Raw genomic sequence first — 14,055 nt, 5'->3', positions numbered from 1 at the left:
TGGGTCTGTCTTTTTAGTCATATTTATGTTACAGAGAGGGATGTGCATTTAATTAGTTTTTTTTTTTAATTATTATTATTATTATTACCGGTACTATTAAATCTCACTGCTTGAATAAGCTCACACTCGTTCACTCATAATTGTTTAGACGGATGGGACTTTATGTTCTTTTCTCACATCCACCATCACAAAACCTCCAAGCAATTAAAAATTGCTGATGTGAAGAGGAGAAAATGAATCTCGTGCCCAGTGTACTATCTCTGATAAACAGACATGTCCTCCTGCCATTGGTGGTATTTACAGCGTGGAACCCTTTGCCAAGCGTTCATTATGTGGTAAATGATGAGGTGGGTGGGGCAGGAGTAATTGTACAGCGGGGCCTGTAGTCTGAGAAGTGGGGCAAGCACCTGCTGCAGAAGTGGGTGAAGATGAAGAATGCTGTCCTAGATTGCCCACCGGCTCACCTTAACCCATCCCTCCAAATTAATCAACTCTTCAGAGGCCATCCGGTTGTCTGGGGCAGGCATCCGAGGAGGAGCCTGCTTTTGAGGCACAGGTCACACAGACCTGCAAAAGCCTCCTCTTTTGAAGAGGAGAGAACAATACCATGCTCCATGTGTGTGCATGTGTATGCGTGCGTGTGCGTGTGTGTGTGTGTGTGTGTGTGTGTGTGTGTGTGTGTGTGTGTGTGTGTGTGTGTGTGTGTGTGTGTGTGTGTGTGGAGGCACTGGGGTTTACACTTACCCCGCAGGATGGAGTGGTAAGATGTAGCCTGTCTTCAGCCATCTGTCTCTTTGTTTCTGCATGTTCTCTCCGGAGATGTGTTTTTGAATGTGCTGGGGTTGAATCGCTGCTGATGTTTGATGAGGTGCGCTGAGACAGAGGGGGTTTAGTCGCTCCGCTGGGAGCAGAGATGACTAACTCACTACTCCTCCTAATCTAGGACAAGCACACCTAGACATCCTTCATGACTCTAATGTTTTACTTGTGTCGGGCCAAAAATATGTCCGCCGAGGTTAGCCAAAGTGGGTCGCCCAACGGCTTTTTTTGGATCACAGAAAAAGAAATTGTGCCATCTAAATGATCGCTGTCTTCTAAAACCCACCCTGGATGGCGAAAAGCCTTCCCCGCCAGTTTATTTTTACAAGTATCAAACTGGGTCAATGACGCCACAGAAAATGACAAAAAACCCATTTCAACAGTGTTTAAACGCCTCAAATCACAGAGTAGTAAGACTTCAAATCCTTTTCCAAAACATTTTATTGGTCTTATAGAAAATAAAGTAAGCTGTATCAACAAACATACAATATATACATCAATAACTTAGACACCTCAGAGAATCACGTTTAAATCCACAGTTGTTACTGTATATATGAATACATAGTACTTATCTACAGATTGCAAAAAGTACAATAATTTAATTTATAAATAGTTACAATTAACTATTGTCTGTTTTCATACAAATTACTGCAATATTTTATTACAACCCATACAGAAAAATAACAAAACAGATTAACTTTTTATTACTCACTTTAGTCAGATTTGTATACCTTTGAAACACAGAAGTACTCCGCGGAGTAAGAGGCAAAAACCTGCACAGTCAACCGTTTACAAAGCAGAATTTCATGGAAAAAAAAAAAGAAGAAGAAAAAAAAAACAATGTGTTGAGAGCTATTAAATTCCACTGTCACACAAGTGCTGTTATTTATCCTCTCTAAACAGGTTGCTTATATTTAAAAAAAATAATAATAATAATAATAAAATAAATAAACAGGAAAAAGCTAAAACCAATTAAGAATGAAATCTGCAGAACAAATTACAGTGTTAAGATCAATTTCAAATACACCCTCCACGCACAATGACAACAGAAACACTGTGGATGATGTTACAGCAAACAACGAGCATCAATGACTGGTGTAGCAGCAGAGGAACCTCGGTCGTACAAACACACGCACACACATACTCGCGCGCACGCACACACGCAGATGTACAAAAAAATATTGCAAGTGGCCCTTGTAACAGAATCTAATGTAGCATCCACTTCACTTAGTGCAGAAACGTCTATACCAGAGCAACGTCGTTCACTCAAAGTCCCATTTTATGGATTTGTAATTCAGTTAATTTAAGAGCTGAGAAACGGGAGTAAGGCTCAAGTGCAATTGTCCTGTGATTCCTTGAAATCATTGTCTTCAGTTTTAACATGTTTGCAATTATAAACAAGGGCCAGCTGCTCTCCCACTTATGATGAGGGAAAAATAAAAGGACTTTTTTTTTTTTTTTAACAAAATAAACCTACAAAACAGCAAGAATTCTTAAATAACAGACCATAGTAACTCTGACAATATTGATTATTCTTACATCTACTCTTTCACACCTTTCCACTGAGTTGCATATTAAGGGTCACTTTTTCACAATGGTCATTAATACCTACCTTTAGCTACATACTATACACCTGTATGTGTGTGTGAGAGAGAGAGAGAGACAGAGAGAGAGAGAGAGAGAGAGTCGCCATCTCCAGGGGAGATCGAGAGATTGGTCAACAGTGCCACTCGAACACCTTAAAGACACTTGACACGAAAAAGATTCACTCCACAAGACTGCCACAGCAATAAGGACGCCAACATCAATACTGGGCTATGTCAAGAGTCAGCTATATGGGGGGGGGGGGGGGGGGTTGTTTGGGGTTTTTTTTTTTTTTTTCATATTCCCACAGTTAACCAGTCAATGCGGATAGCTAAAGCGTGTTGACGAAGTGAGGATTGGGTTTCTTGCGCACGGACAGTACAGGCAGGCAGCAGCAGCCGGATCTCTGGCGGACCGGAGATTAACACCTCGCCCCGACGCTGCGAGACGCTCTGGCCAGCGGGAGCGCGAGATCGAGACGGAGTGCATTCTGTTAATGTCATTACACAACTGCTTTCACCTTGAGGTGCCGAACCGCTTCAGTGTAAAATTCCTTTTAGACGACCGGGGGGGAGGGGGAGGGGGAGGGGGGGGTGAGTGATGCAACACTTGGCACAGACAGGAGGAGCGCTTGCTGGCAGCTGTCATTGATTGTAATTCTACGTGGTCGTGCGGTGTCTTTTCCGAGTGTGGATTGAAGCCCTTTATGACATGCGTATTAAATCTATCTATTAAAAAAAAAAAAAAACAACAACAAAAAAACAAAGAGAGAACAGAGCTGCCATCCTTGCCTGCTTGCTACCCATTCTAGAAATTGTTCTTTCTTTTTTTTTGTTTTTTTTGTGACCTGTTTTGTCCTGAGCAAAACAAGCAGGAGCTTAGTGCATACGAACCCTCACCCAAACCCGACCGCTTTTAATCTCAATCTGAAGACCAGTGGGTCAATTTTTACAAACCTGATGCTGGTTAACCTTCGAGATCACTGATGCGACCTTACTGTGACAATATGGAGAGGAGAAGAAAAAAAAAACAACCAAAAAAAACCAACAACATAAAACTGCTCGGTCAGCTAACATTGTTAGAGAAAAGACAGGACTCCACAGTTTACGACGTGTTAGTAATTCTGCCCCCTAGTGGCTGGAAGGAGTAAGCTCGTGAAATCGTCCCTTTTCTTTCCCGTTACGGAGGGATGTACTCAGAGGGCATCCAGCACCAGGTGCAACCGTTTAACTCGGTTTCACTTTGAGCTCCAACGGTCGCCAGAATTCCAGTTCGCCGACGTCGTCCCACCCAGAATTCTGCCTCGCGTCGCTCGATGCGGCAAACTCGCAATGACGATATGATTTCGGAACTAACACCAAGGAAGCGGAGGATATCACAGATGCCAATACGCACAAAGACAATTGACCTTGTTTACACCATCTAGTTTAGCTCTACAGATTTGTTTTAAATAGCACAGCATTGACATCTATACAGTGAACGACACTGCCAACTTGTCACTTACACGTCACGTCACGCGCTACCCCACAGTACGCGCCTAGTCACTAGAAAAAGCTATCAGACTTCAATAATAAGCCACTTTCGGTACAATTGCAAAAAAGATGTCACAGGATTTTTTTTTTTTGTAGTTTTTTTTTTCTGTATTTCTATAAACAATGGAAGGTAATCTACCTAGTAAGAAAAAACAAGAACTAAACATTAGACAAAGTTTTCTACACCTTAACAATTCAAACAGTAAAGCTTGTGTAAAGATTCTCTTTTGGAAATATCCGACGGCCCTGTCAACAATAATTACAAAAAAAATGCAATATATATCTTTTAAACAAAACAAAACAAGAAAAAAAACAATTACTCTATGAGCGAAAATTAGGTTTTCAAAATGCTTTGCGGGTGACAGTGTCCCCACAAAACACGAGGATATTACTGTAATAACATTCAGGTTTCAGATATTGTCGGAGTTTCTTGTCATACTGGAATGGCACTCGGCTCTGGAACCACAACATCAAGAACTGCTGATCGTTTTTAACGTTTCCGCTTCACCACAGCTATGCAAGACCTCTTTGTATTTTCAGTGCATACATATATTATTGCATCTACCAGTCATACTGATTATGACAAGTTCACCAAAGCCCGTCACAGATGCATAAACAGAAATGAATGCTGTGTGTAGGAGCATTTTGTTGTTTGTTTTTTCACATTGAGATTTGTGACAAGCGAAAATCACAAATTGGACTAATTTAGTACTTTTCTGTTCGTCAGATTGTTTAGAAGACATGTTTGCGTGACGACTATTCATTGATCCTAATTGAAGTCAGTGCATAATAACAAGCTAAATCGTCTGGTAATGTGTCGGCTCGGCATCAAGGAGCATCTCAAATTGATTTCTTCACTGTGTGTGAATCACCTGTGACACTTTACAATCGCAAAGATGGGAAAAAGCTCAGTCGAAACAAAACAAATGCATATGCTACTTCTTCGAAATCCATTAGTGCAGTTTGCTTTGTACATTAATTGCTTCAGATTTGCCCAACTTCTATTTAAGCCGAAAGTTCCCTTTTTGATTGTGTCATCTTTGCACTGTATGTTGCCAACTGCTGAGTCAAGCAGTAAAGGAGCTTTTGGTAAATATCGTATTATTATCGTCATTATTATTACTATTATTAGTGCCATGGATAAAAGTGGAGCTCCTCCACGTAGTCCTCTGCTGTGTTACGATGCACTGACTCCTTCAATCTTAGAACATCCTCCTCCGGCTCTTTCCACTACTACGACCTAGCTTCGGTTTTGGATTTGACGATGGTGATGACGCTGGTGGCAGCTACTTTACCGGGGATGAGGGGCCCGATGACAGAAGCCATGGGCCCCCTTGCTGAGGTGACGGGGTTGCGGGCCACAGTCCTGGCAAAGCTCTGGAGGGCCTCGTACTTCGAGCGCAGAGCATCCAGCTCCACCTTCATGCTGGCATTCTCCGTGGCCAGCTTGTCCACTTCCTGCTGCAGCTGAGCCTTTTGCTTCTCCAGCTCCTCCTTCTGGGTGACGCGCTTCACCCGGCAGCTGGCGGCGTAGCCCCGGTTCTTCAGGGTGCGCCGCCGCTGCTTCAGCTGGAGGATTTCCTCCTTCGTCAGCCCGCGTAAATGCTGGTTCAGTTCCCGCACCGACATGGTCACCAGCTCGTCGTCTGTTAGCGTGGTGCCATTTTCCCCCGGCTCCCGCTTCACCTGCGCGGAGGGATGAGTTAGTGATGGCCGTCGATGGACATACTGCAGCAACAATGAGGATTTTTTATTTTTTTTTTACCTTCAAGGCCTTGTTTCCCTTGTTTGGAGTAGTCATGCCACGAGAGCAGCGTCCACCTGTACTGCTGGCTGGTCTGTGACGGAAGAGGGGAAGAAAATGAAAACATAGTAAGTAACAATATAGATGAAACAATGGGACCATAAAAAAAAGATCACAAACGTCACATGTACTGTGTGCTACAGTATGACCAAGTCACTAAAACACAAAGTGGGTCAAGGACTTCAGACTGGTTTCTTAATGATGCCCCCGTATGGTGAATCGGGAAACGTTATTCGTGTCAGGTTTGGTGTGACTGGATCAAACTTTGTGATATCTTGGATGTTGCACTTGTTGGTTAAAAAAAAAAAAAAAAAGTAAATAACGGTGGTGAACTAAGAGGTTTAACTGCTGATAATAGAAAATGTCAGTGTGAATAGAACACAATCTGGCCTTGTGTACAAGTCTCTTGTTTTTCTTGTTTTGATGTGTGCCAGGGCAACCCAACAAAGGTGAGAACACAGACAAAAGATTGTTTTTCCTTGTCTCTTTTTTTTTTTTTTTATATATCACGAACAAGAATGAACAAATAACTTGGCAGTTTGCATTACTGTCTGAACGAGGAGAAAAATAAGGTCAGCACATTGCTACGGTGTCAGCGCTCCCAGTGCTGCGTCTCTGTGTGTTTTCTGTGTCAGAAGACGAGCAAAATGTCACCAAGGGTGCCTCAAATGGGCTGAGATCGCTGCATTTTAAAATCCAAAGAACGAAAAAGGGTGTTGCCGCACATTCATCGTTTGTACCACCTTATCCATCTTCAAAGTTGCAAGGGACTGGAGTTTGCCAGTCCATTGGGAAAATGGCTCATACACACACATTCACTGTGGGAGGACCCCAAAGGAGAACATACAGACTCTGCACTCAAACATATAATTCAAATAAGGTAAATAAATAAGCAAAGGTTTCTTTATATATATATATATATATATTTTTTTTTTTTTTTTTTTTTTTTTTCAGGTCACTGTTTTTTTTTTTATACTGGGAAGTGCTTTTAAGAGTTCACACTTCAAATCCTGCCCTACATATAAACAGCAGTGCAGTGAGTCACAAGGAGGATGACATTTAATTGGCTGGCAGCAATTCACACTGACTTCTTGGAAAAGAAAGCTCCAAAAGGAGTCACCTTCTGTCAAGCGCAGAGTGAAACCGTACGAAAGCCTTTTCGACTGTACATTCAGAGTCAGCTGAATTACAGCCACATGGCAACAAGGGGCAGGCTTTCATCTACTGTACAAGCTCTCCAGTCTAGACGGTCACACCTGTCCAGATCTGGCCAGCGTCCAACCGTAATCCCATAAATCAATGAGAAAGGGGATGTACTCCCAACTGCTGCAGAGCCTCGGCAACCATCAAGAGTAACAGAGCTGCACTGCAGTTTATTGTCTCGCTTCAGTACGGAGGGAACACGGAGCGAAGCTGTGCACGCACTAAGAAATCTAACCTAGTGGCGTTAAGATGGACAGAAGGTCGGGAGCCTTCCGCCATGTGAGCTCCGTCACAAGATAAGTACCCACGCACACACGCACACACACACACACACACACACACACACACACACAGCGTGTGGCCCTGGGTGCTTTACACCACACACTGTAAATGCTGCGTCAGCGACACAGGCACCCACCACAGTCAGCCCAGCCAGCACATTGCCTGGGTAAGCTGATTTGCACGGCCCAGCAGAGTGTGTGTGTGCGTGTGTGTGTGTGTGCGCGTGTGTGTGTGTGCGTGCGTGCGTGTGTGTGCGTGCAGGACATAAACAAAACGCACGCCGGCTCTTGTGAGGTTTTAAATATCAACACGGGAGACAAAAGAGTTCCCCCAATAACGAGGGAAGCGATCAAAGAAGAGATGAAGGAAGGTGGCGGAAGGAAGGAAAGAGAAGCAGACGAGTTGCCGCTCGAGAAGTGCACGGAGGAGACCGGCATATTTCCATGGCAACAAAAGGGTGCTACAGGTGGACTGGTCACCTGAGCCAAACGGGGAGAGACAGACGCTTGTTAAAAATGACCTGAATACGACACTATCACACAGGCTGGGGACATAACATGAGGTCAGACTGTGACTTGAATTCTTGATGTTTCACTTCAAAACGTCCTCATAAAACGGCAATGTTTCTGAGTGCGACAGACGCCCGTATTAAAAAAAAAAAAAAAAAAAGCCTTTCTCGTTGTTGTGGAGGACTTTTCAAATGTGATACTCTGGTTCCCGATGGGCTGGCTTTGAAAAGCTGTCTGATAGTAACACCTACCTTTCACTGGCCTTTGTAGTGACTCATTTCCAGTAAGCATTTGGACCACAGATGCAAAACATAATGGGATAATGGTCTGCCTGATGATGCACAGATAATGGACAAATAGACAGGAAAGCACTACACTAATAGCTACTGGGACGAGCGCAAAAAAAAAAAAAAAAGGCTGCGTCTTCCAAATTTCATATCGAGCCTATCATTTCCCCCTTCAGCAGCCCAGACCCAACATTGTTCAAAAAGCAGTTGGAATCTTGAAAATGTGGAGAGATGGCACATTGTCCAGGTTGAGGAGGCATATTCTGTCACACAGCTGTGTAGGGTAACAAAGTGGGCACGGCTTGGCACGCAGGACGCTTGCCATATGACACTGTGGAAAGACTGTGAGCCTCCAGCACAGGCTGCTGCCAACAGACGGTTACCAATGACAGGGCATGGCAGAACAACACAGACAAGGTCCAATGCACAGCTGCTCCCTTCCACTACCAGGCATGTCATACCTCACCCAGACAAAGAGGCATGCTCGCACAAACACACACAGAGAGGCAAAGAAAAAGCAAAACACACCTATAATTTCCCATAAAGAATGACAGGGAAATTTCAGACTTGCTGCGATGATTTGATCGTAACACAATGCCCTTGCGCCTGATGAATTCGTACTAAAACCGTCACGATTGAGGAGAACTGATGGCGGCGTCTTCCGCGCTCTCGTATATAACCTCCTTATTAATGGTTTCAGGTCTTTTGTGTGCGGGTGTGTGTGTGTGTCTAGCCAAAAGGAAGGCAGCGGGGCTGGAGCTCGGAGCACAAGGGGAACTGGAGGTAGGGAGCAAGTGCAGGGACACAGACGTCTTTTGTAGATGCTTGCTGAATTTTTATGAATCGCCTGGAAGAACGCTGACAAATCAGAGCTGATTGCTTGTGGAGGAGAGACATCACACCCACAGGAAATAGAAAACGCTGAGTGTGGTCACCCAAAAAAAGGGAATGGTGAGAGACGGACAGAGAGAGAGAGAGAGAGAGAGAGAGAGAGAGAGGGAGAGAGGGAGGGAACGAGAAGGTGTGATGAAAAGGAGGCGAGAGCGCAAGCAAAGAGCCCCGTGTAAAATGCACGGTCGACACATTTAGAGGAGCTTGAGTAGAACAGGTTGAGAGGGAGAGAGAGAGAGAGAGAGCGAGAAAGAAAAATACTGATCTCAGCAAGGACTGAAACCAAGGTGCCAATTAGGAAGTTGTGAAGTTGAACTAACACAACGAGAGCGGCCCAGCCAACCTTCGAAAAGCCGTCTTTGTTCATCTAAATCTATGGAGGGCTTCTCTTAAAGGTAGGGTCGACTCAGGTTGATACTCAAGAGGATAAAAAAAACAAAAACAAAAACAAATAAATAAATAAAAAGTCCTCTGGTGCGATAAACGCTGATGTGACATGATAGGTCCGGCCTTGAGCCTGTGGCACGCTTTAATGATCTCGTCCCCTCCACAGGATCTCTCCGGGGGGGTGGGGGGGGGTGGGGGTGGGGGGGCGCGAGCCAAGGATGGACACCATTAGCTGGCGGGATTTTTTTTTTTTGTGTGTGTGTGTGTTGAGGGGGAACCGAGGCTCCAGCTTCCACGCGCTGCGTCCCCCTGATGAATATTTATCACTGTCATTTGCCGCCTAAGGTGGGGGTGGGAGACAGGGTGGTGGGGTGGGGGGGGGGGCTGAATAAAGATGCTCAAGAGGTGATTCTTCAAGGATACATCCAAGGCTCTTCCATCAACGGCTGTCTCAAAATGGCGGTGGGGCTGGCGGGGGTGGGAAAAAAAAAAAAAAAGGAGTGGAAGGAGGGGGTGAATTTCTGGTATTGGAGGTGGTGTGTGTGTGTGTGTGTGTGTGTGTGTGTGTGTGTGTGTGTGTGTGTGTGTGTGTGTGTGTGTGTGTGTGTGTGTGTGTGTGTGTGTGTGTGTGTGTGTGTGTGTGTGTGTGTGTGTGTGTGTGTGTGTGTGGTGGTTTAGGGGCTGCAGGGAGGGCCGGCTCCACTTGACAGCAGTGTAACAAGATTATCAGGACCATAAGAGCAAACAAAAACCCCAGCAACCTGCCTTGGAATCCAGATTACGACAGCGGCTGCTCTCTGAATACTAAACACTGCCGGAAAGGACTGAACAGGGGGTACGGGGGTGGTGGGGTGGGGGTGTGGGGGGTGAGGGTGGGGGGGCGGTGCTGAGACAGGACAGTGGGTTGTCTGAAGCACATGCACACGCATCCACACCGAAGACGGATCACCAAAGCCACACAAAGCGCATATGAATTTAACTTGTCATGATCAATTCTTTAAAAGAAGCGTCCAAGCACTTGGCGCTGGCAGCTTGCTAATGAAGTGAATAAAACTCGACAGTGGAGGTGCATGCTGATGAAAGGCTGTTTTCAGGAAAACACAGGCGGCAGCCAAACAATGGTTCAGTCCTGCGAAACCAACAGCTGAATATCCTCTCGCACCAAACAATACATTTCCACTCATTTTCACTTCCAGTGGGACACACAATGTGACACATTTTGCTCATATGCCCAATTTGCATGCCTTCGCTCTGCTATGTCCGGAGCTTCTTTTCTTTCTTTTTTTTTTTACAAAGGCTTATTCAAGAGGAGACGCCGGAGCTGTGGCCCAAATATAAATTAGGCTGGCGGATGTTTAGCAACATATTAAACTACAACACTTAATAAATAAACAAAGAGACTGGTAGCAATATAAGACAACGGAGTGCAGAATAAAACATTTTAAAAAGTCAGCTCATTGTCTTGATTTGTTTGTTTGTTTGTTTGTTTGTCTTCTCCAATCCGGGCTGAGATCCTTTGCCCCACTGCAGTCAGCAGTAATCTTTTACATGCGGGCCGTAAAACGGCCCTCCTCAACACTTAATGCCTAATTTGTGAACCCACCTACTTTTAGTCCCTCCCTTCTCATCCAGGGTTGAAAAGATGGTGAAGATATTCGGATCTAATCATTTCCCTGCCATCAGCTGACTTAAGTCAATTATCAAGCAAGCTGCGTGTGTCGGGCGCCATTTAACTGCAAATTAAAAACCGGACTCCACTGATAGCGCTGGGAGAGATCCTGTGAGAGGGCGGCGTAAACTTGTGGAAATTTTTTTTTTTTAAACTGCAGGAGTGTCTGTGTAAAAGAGAAAGAAAGGATGGGAAGAAGGGAGGGAAGCTATTAACTACTAAGTATTCAGAGCGTGAAATAAGAGTGACAAAAAGAGGGAGAGGGGAAATCATTCAGCAGCTTTCACAGGGAAATGTGATACGCTTGTAGTAGAGGGGGGAAATACTAAGCCACAACTCTGGACCGGTGGAAGTTCTCAGCAACGCTAAAACAGCAGCGAAGCAAAATTCCATGCCAGTTTTTTGTTTGTTTGTTTGTTTGTTTGTTTTTTTTGGGGGGGGGGGTTTCTAGAGGGACTGAACCCTGGAACGAAGAGTTAAACGGCTTGTCGGCAAAAGTGCAACATTACTCTGGCGCGTCCACATCAGGACGCCAGAGGAAGCAACAGATCTCCTCAAACCAGGAAGAAAAAAAAGTTTTAGAAATGAAGCACAAGCATATTTTTTTAAGGTAAAAAATAAACATAGTATCCTCATAATTTTTTCCACGCTTTGTAAACAAACAGAGAAAAATGCAATTCTAAACATTCCGTCTGAACTCACAGTATGCACAATAAAACGATGCATTTCGGCCGACTCAGCTTCAACGAAATCACTCATCCACACTTGTTAATTCAAGCTAATGTGACGCGTTTGGGAATGTTTGTAGCCGGTTTGGCTAGAAGTTGGCTCGAAAAGACATTTTATGAAAATTCCAGCAAACCAAACATTGAACTGCAAAGCTATTCTTGACCAAGTCAGTGCTGTAAGAACATTGTAATTCCCTGGAGTCATGCACATGTTAATAAAGAAACACATTTAACTGATTGTTATTTGACCTACTAACTATATAATAATACTCGTCAAGGTTTTTGCTTTTAATTCTGCAAATTAAGCCTAAAAAGTCACTTGCTATAATTCCCTGCTCTAATTTAACCCTCACATTGTTTCTTAGCAGATGATACTAGTTTACATACTTTCCGTTATTAGGAAGCCATTATAGGACCATAGTACGCCGCTTGTAAATATTCAACCAGCTCAGCATGATTTGACGTTTTTCTATAGATTGTAGATGTGTTTGTACCTAAATGTAGTCTTCTGTTTAAAACACGTCTTTCGTAAACGAGACGAATGGAACTATTCGTTTTTCAAAAAATACAATAAACATACACTTATTCTGATGTGGCTTGAGTTGAATAGTTTTAATAATATTGTAGATTTTAAAATAAACATTAGAATCAGATCATCGTTTCTTGAAGCAAAATGGTTTGAGGTCAAAGATCCTGATTGAAGTATTTGATTCACGCCCTCTTTAATCACTGTGGGCATTTTTTTTTTTTTTAAAGCAAATTTGTAATCAAGAAGAAAACAGGAGCAGGAGAAAGCCCCAAAAAAAAACACACCATTCAACGCAAACAAATATATTCCGAGTGGTTTTCCTGGATGAAAAGCTGAAGACACGAGAGCTGGGAGGTTGTACCATGCAGAAAAGCATGTGGCACATTAATGTCCGGATTCCGTTTCCAGTTCTTGTCTCGCAGAGTGAAAACATGAATCATTACCCCGAAGGGGGGGGGTTCTGTGTTTTCCGAAGTCACTGATAATGTGAGGCTTATCTGAAGAGACTCGGGTTAGACCGGTTTTTGCGTTAAAGCGATGGTTTTTCGATACGTGGAGCATCTCTCGGCGAAGCTCGGCGGCTGCTGCTCCGGTACGAGCAGGAGGAGAGACTTCATTGGCCGTCCGCAGCATCTGCCTGGAGGACTTGATTAAACAGGAAGAGAATCGCTCGTGATACTTCAGCCCTGCACTGGCAGAGGAAGTGAGGGTTGCAGGCAACCCACACACTGGCAAAATATCGAGGAGCTTTACTACGCCGCCCGCATACATATTAAATACATATTGCATTGACCCGTCGGCACTACAACACAGCCTCGCAAACACACGGGCTAAACAGGGAGCTCAGTACATTTTCATGAATTCGAGGTGAAATAATAGAATACCGCCCACCTCTGATTAATACCACAGCACAGCTCTGATTTCGGGTGAATTATCTTTAACTGAACCAACGTTCTGTGATAAGATCATCAAAGAAAAAAAGAAAAGAAAAAAAAAAAACCCAAACGGCTCAGCAGCATGGCAAATAAAAAAAAAAAGGAAAACAAAATCATTGTATTTTTTTTTTTTTCCCCTTTTGAATTAAATGAGGTCAGTGAGGAGAGCCATTACCTGAAAATAACAAAGGTGCTAATTTCTATTAATAACACTGCCAACGCTCCGCTCAAATCAGGGTGATTGACGACGTGTGGCTGCAGGATATTTGACGGAGACTCGCACTGTCCAAAGAGAAGACGGCCCCGCGATTAATCACGATTCATTTACGGCACGATCTTAACTCAAAAACGCGACCTGTGGCGCTGCAGCGCTACGGCACACGTGAGGTCTTTAAGTTCTACTTCTGACACAAACGTGCATTTTGAAGACTCAAGATTGATCCGTGAAACGCTCGACGCGTGTGTGTGTGTGTGTACAGATGAGTTGAAATGTTCTTTCTTAGGGGGAGACACGGAGCCCCCTGCCAACTCTGTCGCACAGGAGCTTCGGCTAAATAAATAACAGAATATAAATAACTGAACGTCAAGTTCAGCAGGAGAGGCTGCTCAGGGACAGAGTGTATCAGCTCTATTTTTGTCACTTTGTGGTTGTAGTCTAAAGATATATATATTTTGAGGGGGGGGGGGGGGGGGGGGTGAAAAGGTCTGTGACAAATTGAATGTTGTTAAATGGCTTCTTTTGAAAAGAACGGATCCGCTTGGTTGAAATCTCTCCAGCTTGCGACTGCGTTGGTTTTCAATTGACAATTTCAGTTTCGTACAAAAAGTACAAACGAATGTGCCACACATGTCCCAATGAACAAATACTCCTACATTAAGGAGTGTCAAACATAAGG

At 44.0% G+C, this 14,055-nt stretch overlaps 1 protein-coding gene across 1 annotated transcript; it reads right to left on the bottom strand.

Annotated features, from left to right (window-relative positions):
- Positions 1 to 5,075: 5,075 nt before the first annotated feature.
- LOC308140950 (transcription factor MafG) lies at positions 5,076 to 5,757 on the bottom strand. Its single transcript, XM_080510926.1, has 2 exons — positions 5,701 to 5,757; positions 5,076 to 5,621 (listed from the first exon to the last, which is right to left on the bottom strand). The coding sequence occupies exons 1-2, from the start codon at positions 5,734 to 5,736 to the stop codon at positions 5,169 to 5,171; spliced, it is 489 nt and encodes a 162-aa protein (XP_080367052.1). The 5' UTR covers positions 5,737 to 5,757; the 3' UTR covers positions 5,076 to 5,168.
- Between the last annotated feature and the right edge of the window lie 8,298 nt (positions 5,758 to 14,055).

This window comes from Blennius ocellaris (genome assembly GCF_963422515.1).
Source record: "Blennius ocellaris genome assembly, chromosome: 16".
Taxonomy (NCBI): Eukaryota; Metazoa; Chordata; class Actinopteri; order Blenniiformes; family Blenniidae; genus Blennius; species Blennius ocellaris.
This window is presented reverse-complemented; position numbering and strand designations above follow the sequence as displayed.